General features: G+C 40.3%; 1 protein-coding gene across 1 annotated transcript in view; it reads left to right on the top strand.

Annotated features, from left to right (window-relative positions):
- Window positions 1–19,076, top strand: part of Nsun3 (NOP2/Sun RNA methyltransferase 3) — a 43,554-nt gene that overhangs the window by 7,593 nt on the left and 16,885 nt on the right. Inside the window, exons 3-5 of the mRNA XM_041678572.1 lie at window positions 3,419–3,762; window positions 10,505–10,659; window positions 11,604–11,725. Coding sequence (XP_041534506.1) covers window positions 3,419–3,762; window positions 10,505–10,659; window positions 11,604–11,725 — 621 coding nt within the window. The remainder of the gene's footprint in view (window positions 1–3,418; window positions 3,763–10,504; window positions 10,660–11,603; window positions 11,726–19,076) is intronic.

Genomic DNA, 19,076 nt, shown 5'->3' on the forward strand with positions numbered 1-19,076 from the left:
TAATATGAGCTCTAAATGAACAGTGACAGGTGTCAAATCCAATATAGTCATGTTTCACTGGGTATATTTATTTATATTTATGTTTTGATTTTTGAGACAGGGTCTTGCATATATTAATTATGCATAATAGGTTTCATTATGGCAGTTCCATACATGTACAGATGTACATAATATATTTTGATTATATTCATAACCTCCGTCTGTTACCTTCTCTTGTTCCCATTCCACTCATGGTAATATTTTTTCTTCCCATCTACCCTCACTTCTTCTTTCTTTCTTTCTTTCTTTCTTTCTTTCTTTTTTTTTAACTTTGGAGCTTGTCCTGAAACTAGCTCTTGCAGACCAGGCTGGCCTCAAACTCACAAAGATCCGCCTGCCTCTGCCTCCCAAGTGCTGGAACTAAAGGCATGTGCCACCACTGCCTGGTTCTACTTTCATGTCTTATATGTATGTGTGTGTGTGTGTGTGTGTGTGTGCAAGTGTCTGCGTGTGTGACCTAATGAAAATCATTAGGGTTATCAGTTGGGGCATGGGTTACAATTTGGAGAAGCTTGGGCAGCATACCAGTGGCTCCAGCAATGAAGAAAATGTTTCTCTGTCTCTCTCTAACCATTAGCTGTGTGTAAGTCTTCATGAGTCTCTTCCCCTTTCATAGCAAGTCGCTGACTGGTCCAATCTTGAGTAGATCTGTTGCATGGAACTACTCTGCTGTGAGTCCAAGAATGCAACAGCCATCTCATGCCAGGAAGTCAGCAATCCACACCTATACCCATCTTTCTCTTCCTTCTGCTTCTTCCAAAATGTTCCTTGAGCCATGGGTAAGACTGTGATACAAATGTGTCAATCACAGCCTGAAATTCAGCAGTCATTTATTCTTAGTACTCTGGCCAGGAATCAACATTCACTGTTGACCACTGAAAAGACTAAGCTCTGACCAAAGCTGGTAACAGCACTACTCTGTGTTCTGGGTGGGGGAGATAGATCCATGGGTAAAAGTGCTTGCTAAGCAGGCCTGACCTTAGCTCAGATCCACTGAGTGCTACAGCACACACCTATAATCTCAGTAGTCCTAGAGCAAGACAGGAGGTGGAGGAAGAATTGCCTGAAAGCCGGAGGGCTGGCTAGCCCGAGCTACTAGGTGCAGCAGCAGCAACAAGGGAGACATTGTCTCAGGTAAGGTGGGAGGTGGGTGAGTGCTGACCCCAAGAAGTCCACACGGGCACTGAGGTGTGTACGCACCTGCACTTTTGCTTGTACATGCATGCCCACACAGTAAGTGAGAAAAATGAAACAAAAATAGCAGGCCCTATCCTGCTGATTCAGTAACTCCAGACAGGATCCAGAGTCAAAGTAAGTAAACTAGATGCACCGCCCATAGTAAGCAAGAGGCAATGAAAGGCAAAAGCAGTCCACAATTCGTGTGTAATTGAAATTCACGTGGCAGGCATGCGTCACAGGTGTTACATTTCAATCCAGCCGTTTCTCACATAAGCAACTTCAGAGGGAGTAGTAGCTGGAATTTACTTAATTGACCATGGTTAATGAGGCTTCCAAACAACTCAGCCAGAAAGGTCAGCTAGGAAATAAATTAAGTGTTTCCTGCTGCATTGTCTGTTGGTTGATGGGAGCTTGGGATTGTTGGAAGACCTAATGGTGGACGGAATACAGATCTAGGAAGGTCCAACTTCTGACAGGAGCCTACATTATCTGTCCTTGGAGGTTTTCACATCCTTGGCTCTGCATCATCTGAACCCTGTGTCACCTGATTAATTCTATTACTGAAGAGTTGACCAAAGTTGGCTTTGCAAATCCTTTATTCTTGTTGGAGGAGAGCTTAGTGCTTATTCCTTCAAATATGTTATTTTTATGATATTACTTTTCCCTGGGTCACTCCCTGACCTTAAATTTGGTAACTAAAGAAAACCTTTTGTGCAAATACTGACAGATTAAAAACTATTTTTCCTGGATTTTATTTTATTTAAAAAGTATTGTTTTAATTTATGTGCGTGAGTGTGAGCCTGCACGTGTGTATCTCACCATGTGTGTTCAGGAGCCTGCGCAGCTAGATAGGGGCATTGTATCCCCAAGAATGGAGCTAGAGACAGTTGTGAGTTTCCATGTGGGTGTTGAGAATTGAATGTGGATCTTCTCCAAGACTGGTAGGCAGTTGTAACCACTACGAAGCCATCTCTCTATGCCCAACAAAACTGCTCTGTGGCAGATGCAAAGTTATGTAAATTCTAGGCAAGCCGCTTTTGGAGGGCAAGACTTCAGTGGGTATGGAAGTAAAGGTAAGTAGAGCATTTCTCTGGTCTGCAGTTTAAAAACCACAGAACACGTGGTGTGTGTGTGTGTGTGTGTGTGTGTGAGAGAGAGAGAGAGAGAGAGAGAGAGAGAGAGAGATTTGTTTGGTGCATGCATGTGAGTATGTGGTTGCTCATGCCTGTGTGGGTGTGTGTATCTGAGCACATGCATGCAAAGATCAGAGCAGAACTTCAAGCGTCTTTGTCTATTGCATTTGCTCTAAAGCCTTCAGTAGAGTCTGCCACTGAACTCGAAGCTTGCCCTTAACTGGTAGGGAGCTCAATGTCTGACCTCTCAATGTTGGGGTTACAGGCACACAACACCAAGTTATAGCACAGGTGATAGCCATGCCTGACTTTGTACCTAGCTGCAAGTATCCTCAGTTTGTAAAGGAGGTTCTCTTACCCTCTGCTTTCTTCCCAATCTTTTTTCCATTCCAAATACATTAATCAAAATTAATATTAAGACAAACAGAGTGTGTCACTTACATAATTAATTAATTAAATTATATTTTTAAGTAAAGTCAGGGTGGCCACATCATGACCTTATGAGGCAAAAGGAAAAGCTGGGAAGACCCATCCTGTATTAGGTTTGGGGTTGCTATGCCAGTAGCTATGGAAATGATGGAAAGTGGTAGGTTTATTTTGCTCATGCATTGAGAAGTGTTAGTTCATGATGGGTGAGGAGAGCAAAGTGGAAAAAGCCATTCACAGGCCCTGGATATAGGTAAGGGAATAGGAGGGGCTGAGGCAAAATTTACCTTCCCAGGCCCCACCCCAGTGATTCGTACCTCCCAAACAAGCCTCACATCCAACTTTTCATCATCCCCAATTGTGGCTTAATGTAGAAATCCAGCAAGGATTAATCTCTTGATTAGGTAAGAGCCTCATGAACTAATCACCTCATAGATACATACGGAACAGTGCATCACTAAATATAGTTGTTTTTTTTCTCAGCTCTGTAACACTGGCAGTCCAGATTAACCATTACAGATCCTGTCTGAAAAATCACCAGCAGATGGAGTGTAATCCTAGGACCACATTCACCCTATTAATCATGTAAGACTACACTAGTTCGTGATACTGACTCATTTAGTGCTCTTTTTCTGCCGTAGGGATGTTCTACTATCTCCATCACTGTGGCAATATGCAGTCCTCTTCAACCGATTCAGTTATCCCTTTGAGCTGGAAAAGGACTTACATTTGAGGGGCTATCACACAATCCTTCCTGGGTCCTTACCATATTACCCTACATCAATGAAGTGTTACCTCAGCCGATCTCCAGATCGAATGCCTTCAGAGAGACATCGGACTGGAAGCTTGAAGAAGTACTACCTCCTCAACGCTGCCTCTCTTCTCCCAGTACTGGCTCTGGAACTGAGTGACGGGGAGACCGTTCTGGACTTGTGTGCTGCTCCTGGAGGCAAATCAGTAGCCCTGCTGCAGTGTGCTTCCCCAGGTACTGTCTGTCCTCCCACAGCCACAGTTGTCATATCTGCAGGTTTCAGACGCTTTGGAGATGGATGAAGGGAAATGTGAGTTAGGGAGGACACCATGAGTAAGAACGGAAAACATGATTGAGGAGTACTGGGGATGGCATTCAGACTGCCTCTCGGACTAAGGAAGTACTCTGCCACTGAGTTCCTTACACTTGAGTGGTTGCCTGGATGCCATTGTCAGAGCTCGTTGTCAAACACACAAAACTCCACTTAAAACCACTTTGTTGTGTTATTTCTTGGACCATATGGTTCTAAACAAGTTCTGTTTAGTAGATGGATACTATGTAACACATAAAATACTTCAATTTTTTGAATATTCTCATTTAAAAAAGTAGTAAGAGGTAAAATTAATTTGACATTTTTTGGAGTACCAAGGTTATGACCCTTGAGCACATAATCACAATGAAAGTATTTGAAGAAGTACTCTACACTCTCATTGTTCTTCAAGCTCTTTGAAATTAGTTGTTTTACTATTAGAACACAGGTCAATTTCTCATAACCACATATGGCGAGAGAAGATAGTATTAAACAGTGGAGTAAGTTCTTTTATAGTGATTTTGTTATTGTTGCTGATATTGGTGTTAAGTCCAGGGGCTGGGGGTCTGTCTCAGTCAGTATAGTATTTACCATGTAAACATAAGGACCTAATAAACTTGGATTCACAGTACCAATGTGAAGTAATAAGGGCGGCGAGGCTGCGTTCCCAGCACCCCGGCCGCCTGCTCGGCTAGCTTATGCCCCGAAATAATTACACGACACTGTATTCTTTTAATCACTGCTTGGCCCATTCTCTTCTAGGCTAATTCTCACATACTAATTTAGCCCATTTGTAATCATCTGTGTGTAGCACCCCAAGGTGCGCTTACCGGGAAGATTCTAGCCTATGTCCATCCTGGGTCGGATCTTCATCCCGGGAGCGGGGCATGGCGTCTCCCTCAGGCGTCTGCTCCCGAGAGAGAGCTGTCAAGACTCTGAGCTCACTTCCTCTTCCTCCCAGTGTTCTGTCCTGTTTTCTCCTCCCACCTATCCTCTAACCAATAAAATGGGCCAAGGCAGTTCCTTTATTAGCCAATGACCTTCCTCCATCACCAATGTTTAAAAGAAAATGCTGTGCATGTTTGCCTGCACATGTGTTCTTAGCACTGACAGGACCCAGGAAGGTCTCTATGGTAGAGAGCTATGAACAAAGACAGATATCCAAAGTCAACCTCTGTCCCCTCTACATGCTTGCTTAACCACACGTGTGCTCACACATAAACATGAGTACACACATGCACACATAAAATAAATCTATTTCATTATAAATTACTTTCTTAATAATGTTAGTGATCATTTTGCTAAAACTTTTAAAACCCTAATTCATGTTTCTCTGAATGTTAGTGATTACTAGATGTGGCATAGTTCAGTTCCAGTTCAATTTGGTTGTATATTATGATCTTAGGTTTACTTACTGTTCACACTGATTAAAAAAAAAAAACGGAAATACTGGGAGCCTTGCTAAACTGGTTACATTGGTTGCTTAAATTCCTTCCGAGTTATGGTTGCAAGCTACCAGGGGCAGCGGGCGTTATATTAATGATTGCCTAGGTGAGCATTCTTTAAAGTGTTCTCAGCTTTTCTAAAGGAAGTTTCCAGCCCGATTGCTTGCTTGCCTAGTTGTTAACACATCACTCTTTCAACAAAGAAGTCACTGTTGTTGTTTTTTTTTTTCAGATTTATTTTGCATGTGTGTGTGGGGGGGGTGTATGCAAAAATACACACACACACTCACACACACACATACACACACTCACACACACTCACACACACACTCACACACACACACTCACTCACACACACACTCACACACACACTCACACACACACTCACACACACACTCACACACACACTCACACACACACTCACACACACTCACACACACTCACACACACTCACACATACACACACTCACACACACACTCACACACACACACTCACACACACACTCACACTCACACACACTCACACACACACTCACACACACACACTCACACACACACTCACACACACTCACGCGCACACACACTCACACACACACTCACACACACACACTCACACACACACACTCACACACACTCACACACACACTCACACACACTCACACACACACACACTCACACACACACTCACACACACACACTCACACACACACTCACACACACACTCACACACACACTCACACACACACTCACACACACACTCACACACACACTCACACACACACACACACACTCACACACACACACACTCACACACACACTCACACACACACACACACAGAGGTAAGAAAGGAGCTTTGGATAGCCTGGAACTGGAGGTGGAGGCAGCTGTGGGCCACCAGATGTGCACACTCAAACTCTCTTGTCCTCTAAAAGAGCAGCAAGCACTCTGACCAGCTGAGCCTTTTCTCCAGCCTCTTAGTGTTTTAAACGCTACTTCTTTACTGTACCGGAGGTTTCAAAACTCTAGCATATTTCCTTCAGATTATGTATGAGTGAGAAGCTGGCTATTTATAAAGTTGGTGAGTGGCCATGTGGAAGGAGATGCCTGTAGGAAGTGGATGATCTAAACAGCAATTTCTTCAGATCCTCCAAGCTTGCCTGTCTCTTAGAAAGGTATTATTTTCCCCCAGGACATGCATCTTCTAGCATGTAGACTGCTAATTTATTTCTTCCTTTGGAAGCATTTTCAAAATGTGAAGCCAGTTGTACTTGACTGTGGTACAGATATATTAATATTTAAAAGAAAAAAAAATACACTGTATGTTTTAGATTTCTGATAAAACGCTGCACCTGAAGCTTTATGTGTTTGGTATAAGAAATAAAAGTAAATAGTAAGGCTACATTATTATTTTTATAATTTGACGGTGCTTTTGTGAATTCATTTATTATAAGGAGTATTTGTTTTACACCCACTCTTTCTATGTTACTTGATGTTCTTAGTTGACTCTTACAAGCTTATTAATTTTAGGTATAGAATATGTAATAGTGTAGGAGATGGGAGAGAAATACCTGAGTCTAGTTCCATTTTAACAAGTTGCACTTTAATTTTAAGCCACCTCATTCATAGGTTAGAGATACTTTACACATTTGTAGTGATGAAGATAATTGGCTCGGAAACACAAAGGTTATAAACTGATCACTTTAGGACTTTGAAGACAGGGCAAGTCTTCCTCAAGAACAGTGAACTACCACTAGTTTCCCAAATGAAGCAGCTTTTCATCAAATAGACTAATGATAATGGTTCCCTCCAAGGCGCTGATGTCTTCATGGTGATATTGAAAACCCAAATTTAGTTAGCCACACTATTCAAATGTGCAATGCAGAAGCAACGCTAGTCAGTGCTTCCATAAGCAAAACTTAAAATGAAGGCCATACTAAATGTGCGATTTATGCATTGAATTTCTTTACCTTGGACATTATTTTAGGCAACGAGGCTGTGGCTTTGGATGACAGAGGGGTTTCGTGTAATTAAAGCATTAGTCTGCTTGTCTGTCCGTTGATCCAGAAAGATGTGGTATTTCTTTCACCTGTACCACAGTGATGGACTGGCTTTTTAAAAGTATTACTGTTTTTGCAGTGTGCTGATTTTTACTGAAGAAAGAGCAAATACCTATGATCCTAAACAGTAAAATTTGAACTGTTCACAAGGGATGATGTAGCTTAATGGGGTAGTATGGTCAAGCTTCTCCACAAGGACAGGAGTCCTTCTAGAGGGAAATTTTTCTTGCGGTCAGTGGTAAGGTTTAGACATCTGGTTAACCTTTGCTGGTAGAAAATACTAGAATGAACCCTTTGTTTAGTTGTATTTGCCTTTTTAGCTACTCCCTCATATCTGCTGGAATTTTTTCACATTTCTATTCTTTTTAGTATTTCTCCAGCAGTATATTTCCAAATACTCTGATTTCAAGGCAACTGGAATGTTGTTGTCATTGTTTGATCTGTTCTGCTATTTCTGCCTTCTGTTGCATTTAAATATTTGATATTTCTAAAAGTTGCTTTAATCTGTCATTTCTCTTGAGTTTTCTGAAGCTTACTAAGTTTCCCTAAAAGTGCTACTTTTAGCTGTTTCCATTAGCCAGGGATGGTTTGTTTTATGGTCAGTTTCTTATCTTATTTTATACGTTAGACTTGGTCATGATTCTTTGAATTCTGATGCTTGACTTATGACATAGGCTGTGTATAGACATTAGCTACTTCTCCCAGTCCTTATAATCTAGCTATGTTTGTGCCTACTCTCCAGAGTTCTAAGTGGTTTGTGTGAGTCTGTGGAACTTTCTGGTATTTCAGCACTAGATGGCACCCTGAGTCCAGGTTTATCACAGTTCCACTGTTGGGTTTTTTGTTGTTGTTGTAGCTGCTGGCTCAGCTCCCTGATTCCCCAAACCATATTTTGTCACGTATTCAGTAGGTATGTAATTTAGAATGAACTAGAGGAGTGCTTAAATGTAGTGGTTTGTCATTACAAACCTTAGTCCAAAGTTGGGATAGCCTTAGCTGCAGTCACTGGCCTATGGACAGGCAATAGAGCTATATCTATTTCTGTGCCACACTTTAATTGGTGGATTAATGTATACTCCCTTATATTTCCTTAAATAAATATCAACAACACCTAGCTATTTATCTGTCTACCTACCTACCTACCTACTTACCTACCTATACATGTTCCTACACATGTACTCTTGCAGGGGCACGCTTATAGAGGTCACCTTATGACTTGAAGTAGTCAGTTATCTCCTCCCCTCCTGTGTTCCTGGGGATCAACTTTCAGGAATTAAAGGTCTCCTTTCTCTGTGCTCTATGGCTCAAACTCGGGTTGTCAGGTTTAGTGGCAGATCCTTTACTCACTGACCGTCTCAGTACCCTAGTACCTCCCTTTACTTGCCATGAGGTGGACAGCTACTCTCCCTGATTTGTCTAGAGCCAGGGAAGAAATGGAATTGGCAGTTCCATGGTTAAAAACACTGTGCACATAGTATATTGGCTACTAAGATCATCGTAACAGAGGGACACTAAGACCTACATTGCTATATACTATCTGTTCCTTGGTGGATTTATGTCTATTCATGGTCCAGAGCATTTATATCCAACCATAAGAAATGCTGGCTAGATTACAAGTTCAGTTGATGGTGGCATTCAGACAGTTGAGGAGCTCTGTCCATGGACATTAGCCTGAGGACTGGGATTGCTAAGATCTGCCTGGTGTTAGTTGTACTAGCCTGGCACTGGGTCCTTTATCATCAGTTTATCACAGTAGTAACAACCTCAAGTGAATGTATTGTATTAAGGAAAAGAAATCATAATCCTGGCCTTGGAGTAGATTTACCAAGAGCGAGCCCAGGTTTGAATTGCTTACTTCTCTCTCCCTGTGTCTTCCATCATCTCTTCTATCTGTAATCTGTTATATAAATCTGAATCTGTGCTTGGCTGACTGCTGTCTTATCTTGTCTGTCCTTGTGTCTGTGTCCATGGCTAGATCCCTAAGAAGAAACTTAGCTCTGAATTTATTAGAACAGCATATAAAACATCACATGGGAAGGAATGAAGGATATAGAATTCTTTAACAGGCTTTTTACAAGGGATGAAACATTCCTGACTCTAGCTTACTCCAACTAACTCAGATAACAAACAATGCTACAAGCACCATAGCAAACAGACCTATCAACCTATATCCACAACACTTCCAATACTTGGAGTCTCGTTTCTCACTCTGCTTCCCAGGGTTGGTGGAGGAGTGGTGGCAGCACCTGCCTGCCTAAGGAGAACCCACAGTCACAGTCTGCAATAGCCCGGTGTAAGAGCTATAAGATTACTAGGCACAGGGTTCCACTGTGGCAGGTTATGCTACTGGGTTTCAAGTCAAAGTCTGGACTTGATTCCTTTCCCCTCCCCCAAGTAAGAGGAGCCTCTCATCCCACTGCCTAGAACTAGAAGGGTATGGACAAGGACACCTCTTTCATTCTTCACTGCAGCTCTTCTTATTCTGTGCTGAGACCAGACACTGCCTCTTACCTGACTCCCTGTGCCCTTAAACCATTGTCTCTGTGGGGAGGCCACCATTTCTTCAGCCACCATCTTGTTCTGAGTTTCTGTCCCATTTAATCATAACAACCATTGCGTAGGTATGATCCCCATCTTACCAATCACCATAAGGTAACAAAGGCTGTCACAGAGTTAAATAACTGTCCTAGGCTATCAGCTCAGTTTAAACCCATGTTTTCCTTACCGGTAGCTTATATTCTTATCCATTTTATTTGACACTCTATTACTTTCCTTCATTTAAAATGAATGTGTTGTCCCAGCAAGGAACTTTACACACCTATCAGAATATATTGCCTACTCTCCACAGCTGGTACTTCAGGGTGAAAATCATACATGAGATAATGGCTGTGCCGCACCTCTAGGAATCTGTAAGTTTCACATCACAAATTAAACTTGATTGAATAAACATGAGCGCTTCTGGGAGGCTGTGAGGCTTAACATGGCAAATATTTAATAAAGTATGTGGTTTTGTTTTTAAAGTTATCCTAATGTTTACCTCTGAGCCATATCTCTATATAGCTGCAAAGGATTGATTTTCCTGAAGTCTGTTTGTTAAAAAGTAAAACTTTCCCAGTTCTGTTGCCTCGGACTGCTCCGGAACTTTTTAATCTTTTACATTTAGGTTATCTTCTTTGTAACGAATATGATAGTCTGAGAGTGAGATGGCTGAGACAGACGTTGGAATCTTTCATCCCACAGCCTTTGATAAATGGAATTAAAGTGTCTGAATCGGATGGCAGAGAAATGGGAGATGCCCAGCCTGAAGCGTTTGACAAGGTACTTTTATTGTACTGTGAAAAGCTGACAGACTCCAGTGATACGGTATTGTGTTGCTCTGTTGTTCTTTGCCTTCTGCTTCCAGATGGTACACTTCCTCAGTGTTCTGGGAGATTTTGATAAACTGGATGTGGAGGCATTTTTCATTTGATGGTTAGTATGGTTCAGTGGAAACAGTGACATTGGGTTTGGGGATTATAGAATGTTTTCTGTTTTCTGGTACCTCAGAGTTACTCTGGAAATGATCAGTTATCATTCCAACAAGTAACAATATTTGTACATTTTATTTTAATTCAGAATATTTCATATCAGAGTAAGATAGATGAAGAAAAGCCATTTCAGTAAATTAAAATTGAATTTGTTTAATTCTTAAAAATAAACACTGGGCCCTGGATTCAGCCCCCAACAATGTATAATTTTACTAGGGTAAAAAAGGAAAAAGAAATAAATACTGTGGGTCCAGAAATACAGTTATGTTTGCTGAAGATGAGTCACTTTTGTAAGTCTCATGTGTAGTCATCAAGAATATTCAATTAATTCAGCCTGGCGTAATGGTGCATGTCTTTCCTCCCGGGACGTGGAAAGTAGAGGCGGGTAGATCTCTGAGTTCAAGGCCAACTTGGTCTACACAGTGAGTTCCAGGACAGCCAGGGCTATACAGAGAAACCCTGTCTTGAAAACCCCAAACAAAAAAGAATATTAAATTCAAATACTAGATATCAGTAGACTTATTTCATTAATGCCCCCTCTCTGCATTGAAACAAACACTAACACTGCCTAGGAAAATGTTTGGTGAACTATCAGAGACAAGTACATCAAAGGACTTAGCATGTCGTATGTTGGATCCCTAAGGCAGCGGTTTTATTTATATGCTGTTTGTCATGTAGCTGTGCCATATTCCTCTTCCTAAGTATGTTCGCACTGTTTGTCTTTGTTTTCTGCAGGTGTTAGTTGATGCTCCCTGTTCAAATGACCGAAGCTGGCTGTTCTCATCTGACTCTCAGAAGGCTGCCTATAGGCTCCATCAAAGGAGCAATTTGCCTGTCCTACAGGTAGAACTCTTGAGGTGAGGACTGTCTATTCAAAAGCTTGTTTGTGTTCCTACTATAGTTTAAACAGCAGCAGCCAAGCGTGTCGGGCAGGCATATGGGAAGCTTTTTTTCTTATTGGTGTTCTGATTAATTCCTCCAAAGGTTGCAAGCAAAAAATTCCAGGCCATCTTTCTGCTGTGTTGCTTCTCCCCTCGATGTGTTTTTCAAAACAACATCAGGGATTTTGTTGTAATTCAGTTGTTTTCTGCCTAGGTCTGTACCAGGCCAGGAGCCTATTACCCTGTTTTACCAGGGAAAGCAGTCTGGGGCCAGATTCCTATCTTTGTAATTTTCTGAAAAGTGAACTTCATAGGAAAATGACATCTGTCTTCTGCATGTCTTTCTTAGTTTTTCTAAACTGTGAGTAAGCAGTGAAGCTTCCAGAGAATTTTTCTTTTTTCCCCTCATATGAAATATGCTTTACTGGTTTTTATTTTTGCCATTGCCATTACCAGTTTCTTTGAGTTTTCCATTTTATTTAATGCCTTTCTTCCCAGTTCATCTCAATTTATTGTTTTCTGCTTGCTTCATTTTTACAAACCTTTTCTTATTAAAGTTCTTAAATATCTAATTGTCAATTGACTATCTTTCAATCTTAATTTTACTCAATCTCTTTTTAAAATAAATTAAACAGATTTTGAATTTTTGTCTATTATAAGTATCTGGGTGTGTACGTGTGTGTGTGTGTGTATGTGTGTGTGTGTGTGCAGGCATGCACAACGTGGTGCATGGTACATGTATGGAACTGTGGAAGTCAGGTCTTTCTTTCCTCCATTGATTCCAGGTATTGATTGCGAGTCATCAGGTTTGCATGGCTGTTACCTGCTGAGACACCTCCTGAGATTTGACAGGATTTTAAGATTCCTTCCTTTGTTTCTCCTTCCTTTCCTTTCTCCTCTTAGTGTTCCTGTCACAGTATTCTGCTGTGTAACCCAGCCCTGCTCTAGGACCTTCCAGCCTTCGTGCATCTGTATTTTTCAAGTGCCCAGGTTATAGGCATTAGCCACCACGACCACCTAAAATGTATTTTTAAGTGTATTTATAAGATCTGGAAATACTGATGCTGTAAAAACTGTCAAGTGATGTAAACCTGTCGGCCATTCACCCAGTCATATACCGTCTTTCTTTACAAAGCTAACTGTTGGGCTTAAGTTTGGTTTATATGCCTGTAAACTTTCTGCTTCAGTCTCTGTGTATGCAAGGAAGTATGGATAAAAAAATACATTAAAAATAGCTGTTATTATGCACGTATGTTCTTGTACTTTTTATTTGTGATATTTCAGACTATACAGATCTGCTTCTTCCTCAACGTCTGTGAACTACTCAAGAGGAATAGCCTATTGTATCCTGTTTTTTTTTCTCCTTCAACATCATTTTTGCATGCTGTCCTTTGTCTCAGTAGATGTGCATAATAGCGTTCTTCTTGATTATATTTATATTTCCTTCCAGAATCTATGGTACCAGCCCATAGTCATGCACTTTCCTTTGCTGGCTACTTGCTCTCTCTTAAAACAGTCTCTGTTCTTGACGTTTGTGATTAGGTTTTCTTCTTACTTGTGGTTATATCTTCTCTATATTTTTCTGAGTTCTTACTTAGCTCATCTCAAAAAAACTTGTGTTTCTTTAAGTTGCTAGTATCATTTTGCTGTATGACGGCTTCAAATGACGTAAAGTGTTGTATTTTAAATATATATCTAAATTGAGATTCCTCCCTACCCTTGAATTTATGCACTCCTTAACATGCCATGGCTCTCTAGACAAATTAAGTCTCAGTTAAGTTCAAACTCAGTAAGTAAAGTTAGTTAAGTTAATGATTTATTAGGTCCACTGCCAAAATCAATAGAAAGTAAAAACAAAGCTTTATCAATCTGCCTGTTTTCTCTCTTAGTAAATGACATTCTGCAATGTCTTTGCCTAAGTCAGAAAGCCATCCTCAACTACCCCCTTTTCTCCCATATGCAATCAATCACTAAGACATTTCTGTTGTAACTGTTACATATCTGTCACCTCCATCCAGTTCCCTCAATTCTTCACAGCCTAACCTAGATCCTCCCAGAATCTATTACTGAAATGACTTCAGCCGGCTTCTGACAGGCCTGCGGTGGTGAGCGCCACCACTTCATCCCACACGCTGAAGCCAAAGCAGTTCATCTGAACCCTCATCCTGGCAGAGTTTTAGTGCTTCCTCATTAGCAGGAAAATTGCCAGCTCTTTAGCCTAATAATCAAGGCCTCTCTTTCACCTGACTCTTACTTCTTTAACCTTCACTGTCTTAAGACTCTATGTACGTGTATTTCAGGGGAGCGACACCGCATGTAGTCCTTTTAGTTTTCAAGTCTGAGGCCAATTATTTCCTGTGTATTTTGCCTTAGAGTTCTAAGTCATTCTAACCTTCCCTTCTGACTAACTGTTGTTCTTCAGAATCAGCTTTGCTAATAATTGATTAATTATTGAAGCATTAATCAATGATATTCTTATGACATCCTTACTTTTATTTAAAATGGTGAACTGGGCAGTAGTGACCACATGCTTTTATTCCCAACACTCAGGAGGAAGAGGCAGGTGAATCTCTTGAGTTCGAGGCCAGCCTCATCTCCCGAGTGAGTTTCAGGATAGCTATAGCTACATAGAGAAATCCTGTCTCAAACCAGACCCCCAAGGGAGAATAAATAGATGTGTATGTGTTGTCCATAGTCAGTCTCCACTAGACGCTTGCCTGTGTTATTTCTCTCAATAAGACTGATAACAAATTACAGTAAGCCCAGGCACAGACCCCTCATATCAAAACTGGACAAGGCATCCTAGTAGGAGGAAAAGGGTCTGAAGCACAGGCAAAAACATCAGAGAGACCCCCCCCACAAACACTATTAGGAGTCCCACCAGAACACCAAGCTGTAATGTAATGTATATGCAGATGACCTAGCTTAGATCATGCATGGCCTGTGATTATTACTCAGTCTCTGTGAGCACCTATAGCCCTGCTTGGTTGATTCTGTGGATCAGAGAGTAACTGTTATTCTCAATGTAGTGCCAAACAAATAAAGGAGCTCAGTAAATATTTGTTTAAAAATAATAAATCTCAACGCCTGAATATTTGGAATACACCGTTATAATTATTCTGGTCAAAGTTAAAATGATCAAAATAATCTTGTAATCATTATTGTGCTGCAAGGTAATTAGGCATAACAGCAAAGCAATTTTCATAATATATTTTGATTATTTTAGCTTTTATAGAGACAAAGCATGTTTTTGGTTTGACTTTATTTTTTTCCATATACTAAATTTTCTTTAGGATCCAATAGCATTTTTCATCATTCTGAAGATGATAACATACTTCCACCTCTTAGGACATCAGAGCTGAAGCTTGTGTTAGTAGGCACTCCACTCCTCCATCTCCTTAACTCTCTGACAAAATGGTGTATGCTAAAGTAGGTTGACAAGGTACAGAACTGTCAGGCACATTTGGTGTCAGTGTTCACGTCATCATATGTACTGGGGAAGGCCATCTCTGCAGCTGTCCTGTCCCCTCCTGTGAACAGGGAGCCTGCAAGCCTTGCCTCTGAGGCCCAGCTGCTCTGCAGGCAGACTGACTAGGAGCTGCTCTGCAGGCAGACTGACTAGGAGCAGCTGGAATTGGTATCTGGCCAGGTGATAATGATAAAAAGGGCAGAAAGTCAAATACATAAGCTGTAGACACATGAATAACAAAGCTCTGATTTCCTGGTACAGACAAGTGCTGGGGTTAAAAAGATAAAGCATACCAAACAACCTTTCCTTATCTCCCTGTCTTCATTTCAGAGAAGAAAAGGATTATGGTAATTTTTAAAATCAGAGATACCATATCATTTACAAAGAAGTTTCTTTGGCCATTGTTCTTAATTTTCCTTGCATACTTATTTTTTCTAGAAAAGGTATAATCATTTTATTCTGTAATATGAGATAAATTGATTTATATGCAATTTACAAGAGAGTAAATCTATGCATATACATTTAGCCAAACTGTAAAGAATTGATAGATCCTTGCAAAGAGCAGTTAGAAAAAAAGCAAACGTATATTGCCTGGCAAAAGATGGTACTAAAAACGGAGAGAAGCAATGGGTCCAGACCTTTGCCTCAGACTGTGAGTCCAGCAGTTATAGGGGCTGAAGCAGGAGAGGATCTCTAGTTCAGGCCATCCATGACCTTCTCAGATTTTTTTTTAATGATTCCTTAGATAGGTAATCTTCATACAGTTTAAAATTTTAGCTTTTGAAAGTTAATGAGCTGTAGTCGTATATTGATCGTGCACATTGTATGTGGTGCAGAATTGAAAAGTGGTGTTTTGTTTAGTGGAAGGTTTATGTTTATTTCTCAAAAGAAATTTTAGTATATGTGCAAGTTGTTTTGTTTTTTGTTGGTAGGAGTGTCCTGTGGTGCTGAAGTTCAAACCCAGAGCCTTGCACAGGCTAGGCAAACACTCAACTGAACAGAGCTCTGTCTTTAGCACTTATTGTCCCCTACAAAACCATTAAAAACCAATCTATGTATAGTATTATATGCAGTCATGACCGTAGTAATTTAACCCACTTTTTTTTTTTTTTACTGTTAATGGCTAAAAACACAAATAGCACAGTGATGTCAGAGGACAGATCCCCAGAGCTTGTGAGCTGATGGACTCTGGCTTACATGACAATCTCTGCTGAGTCTCTCAAGGATGAACATACACATTATATAAAATTCTATCACACAATAGCTCCTAAGCCAGTCTGTCTCAACCTGTAGGTCATGGTTCCCCTGGCAAACTGATGTCTCCAGAACTATTAATGTTATGATTCATAACAATAGCAAAATTACAGTTATGAAGTATAACAATGAAAATAATTTTATAGTTGGGTCACCACAGCCTGAAAGAACTATGTTAAAGCGTTGAAGAATTAAGAAGGTCGAAAACCACTGCCCTAGGCTATTCTTAGAATCCACGACTGAAGAGCAAGAATTAAAGGAATAATTGAACATAACCCAATTTTACTCATAGAGTGCTGTTTAAAGTGTACCGTTATAATCTCTGACCTCTCACTGCTACTGTGTGCCGTATGTATATATACATATATTACACAGTAGAGCTCTGTCACTCCATTTACACGTCAATATATTTAGAAGAATGCAGAGTGGAGAAATATGCTGAAAGTGATAAACACGGCATCTTTTTAGAAAGTGGCTTTGATATTTGTGCAGGAGAAGTTTACATGATTTGGGCTTGGGAAAGTGCTAACTGAGGAGTATGATTTATCACAAAAATATAGGTATCTTATTGCAGTAATGTATCATGTCATCCATTTCCTGCAAGAAAATCAATCACATATAAAATACTGACCCCTTCTGGTTTTCTTTTCTCACTACCTGACAAGTAAAATTGAATTTGAGAACTCATTGAAAGAGGAAGCGTAGATTATTGGGTAATGTTTTGAAAATTTGTATAAATCATCCAGATAACAAGTCTTAAAAAGTGGTACACTGGCAGTAAGAATTGTGTTTTAAAAGAAGCAATAAAAAAATCACTAACATTTATTCTCTGATGCTCTTGAGCTGAGCTGGGAGACTCCTAGTGACTTGGAGAATGGGCCTTTATCGTTTATCAACATGGTGCCCGAAGAAGTCAGTCCAGATGTCCAAAGAACAATCATGTCTGCATGGTTACTTGGGTGTGGGAGGTTTGTTTCACTGTTTCTGCCATGAGTATTCTTTCTCCTGAGTACCTATCTGTCTGCTGCTATGCTGTCATCACATGCTTAGTCACACATGTTTGGAATCCGGAAAGCAGAAGCTAACTATTCCTGCAAATAATAGTGCACTGTTTCTCCCTCCTCCTGCTTTGTAATCCTCCCTTTTTGTTTTGCTTTTCATTTTTGTTGTTGTTGTTTAAGTCAGCATTAGAAACCAGAGCTTCCGAGGTTTATCATCTATAATTTGGCAAAATGAACTTTGTTTTTTATGTTTTATTTTGGGATTTTTTTTTTTTTTTTTTTTTGTACCGAGAATCAGGCTCAGGGACCTCTGCCTGCTGGATCATGCACCCCTCCTGATTTCTATCCCTAGCGCTTACATTTGTCTTTTTCAATGAAAGTTGTCAGAATTTCTCCATTAAATGTGATTATACAAAGTAAGTTCAGGAGAAATGAAGTCCTATAATTTGTAGCTTTTGTGCTCACTCATAACTGAAACCTTCCTGTGGTTTTTAGTCAGTGTCTTTAGTACTATGAAATACAGTCTATGTATAGTAGGATTTTTCAGTATTCATTAATTTATCGAGCATTTTGTTAAATATCTGATTTGTGTGGTACTTTGCCAACACTGTAAATAATAAAATATGTTGTTGTAATATCCTTAGGAAAACATCAGAAGATGTAATAAAGATTATACTAGAGAAAATAGCTAGAGGGCAAGGAACCCGAGAAAAGGAGTACCCAATGCACACAAATAAATAACTGTATTTTAAAAAAGAAAAATGGGGCTGTATTATCAGTATTTACTGTTAATTTATTCTTTTCCCCTTTTATGTATTTTGAGCCACACATGTGCGGCGGGGGCAGAGGATAAACCTTTTGGGTTCTGAAATTGAACTGAAGTTTATGGACTTGATGGCTAGTACCTTTACCTAGAGAGCCATCTTACTGTCCTAACACTTGATTTAGTCTTCTGTCAAACTATTTGTTCTTGAGCCAGACTGTATACAACCTAATTTTTTTTTTCTTGCTACAGATCGAATCCAGGACATTGCACATGCTAAGGCAAATGTTCTACTTCTGGCCCTTACCATCAGGCCTCTACTTAAAAGTTTAACTGTACCTCTGACTAACACTCAATTTAAAAGCCCTACTATATAACTAAAAGTAATTCATAATTAGGAAATGGCTGAAGTAATCTTTTTCAGTAATGTGATTTCATTTTATAAAAATACTGTGTTAATTGTTTGAGAATTGTTTGTATTTTGACCATATTCAGCCCCAATTCTCACCCTTAACTCCTCCCACTCCCTTCCTCTCCTCCCTCCACCTAACGACTTCACGTCTTCTTGCTTCTTCAAAGACATAATGACATCAGTTTCTGCTTTCCATTTGCATCTGGGCATGAGGCCATCCACTGGAGCTGGGTTGACCAACCAGGAGCCACAACCTTAGGAAAACCGACACTCTCCGCAGAAGCCATTTAACAGGCTGTAGCCCTACCCATGCCTCTTGAGAGTTGGCATGAGTGTGCTCCACAGCACTAGGCTTTGAGTATTCTTTAGTGCTACTTGGGGCCGCATAATCTTCCTTGAAATTTCTCTCTATTGGGAAGAACTGTTCC

Source organism: Microtus oregoni, unplaced genomic scaffold (assembly GCF_018167655.1).
Source record: "Microtus oregoni isolate MIOR12 unplaced genomic scaffold, Mior012 000030F_ref0000283, whole genome shotgun sequence".
Taxonomy (NCBI): domain Eukaryota; kingdom Metazoa; phylum Chordata; class Mammalia; order Rodentia; family Cricetidae; genus Microtus; species Microtus oregoni.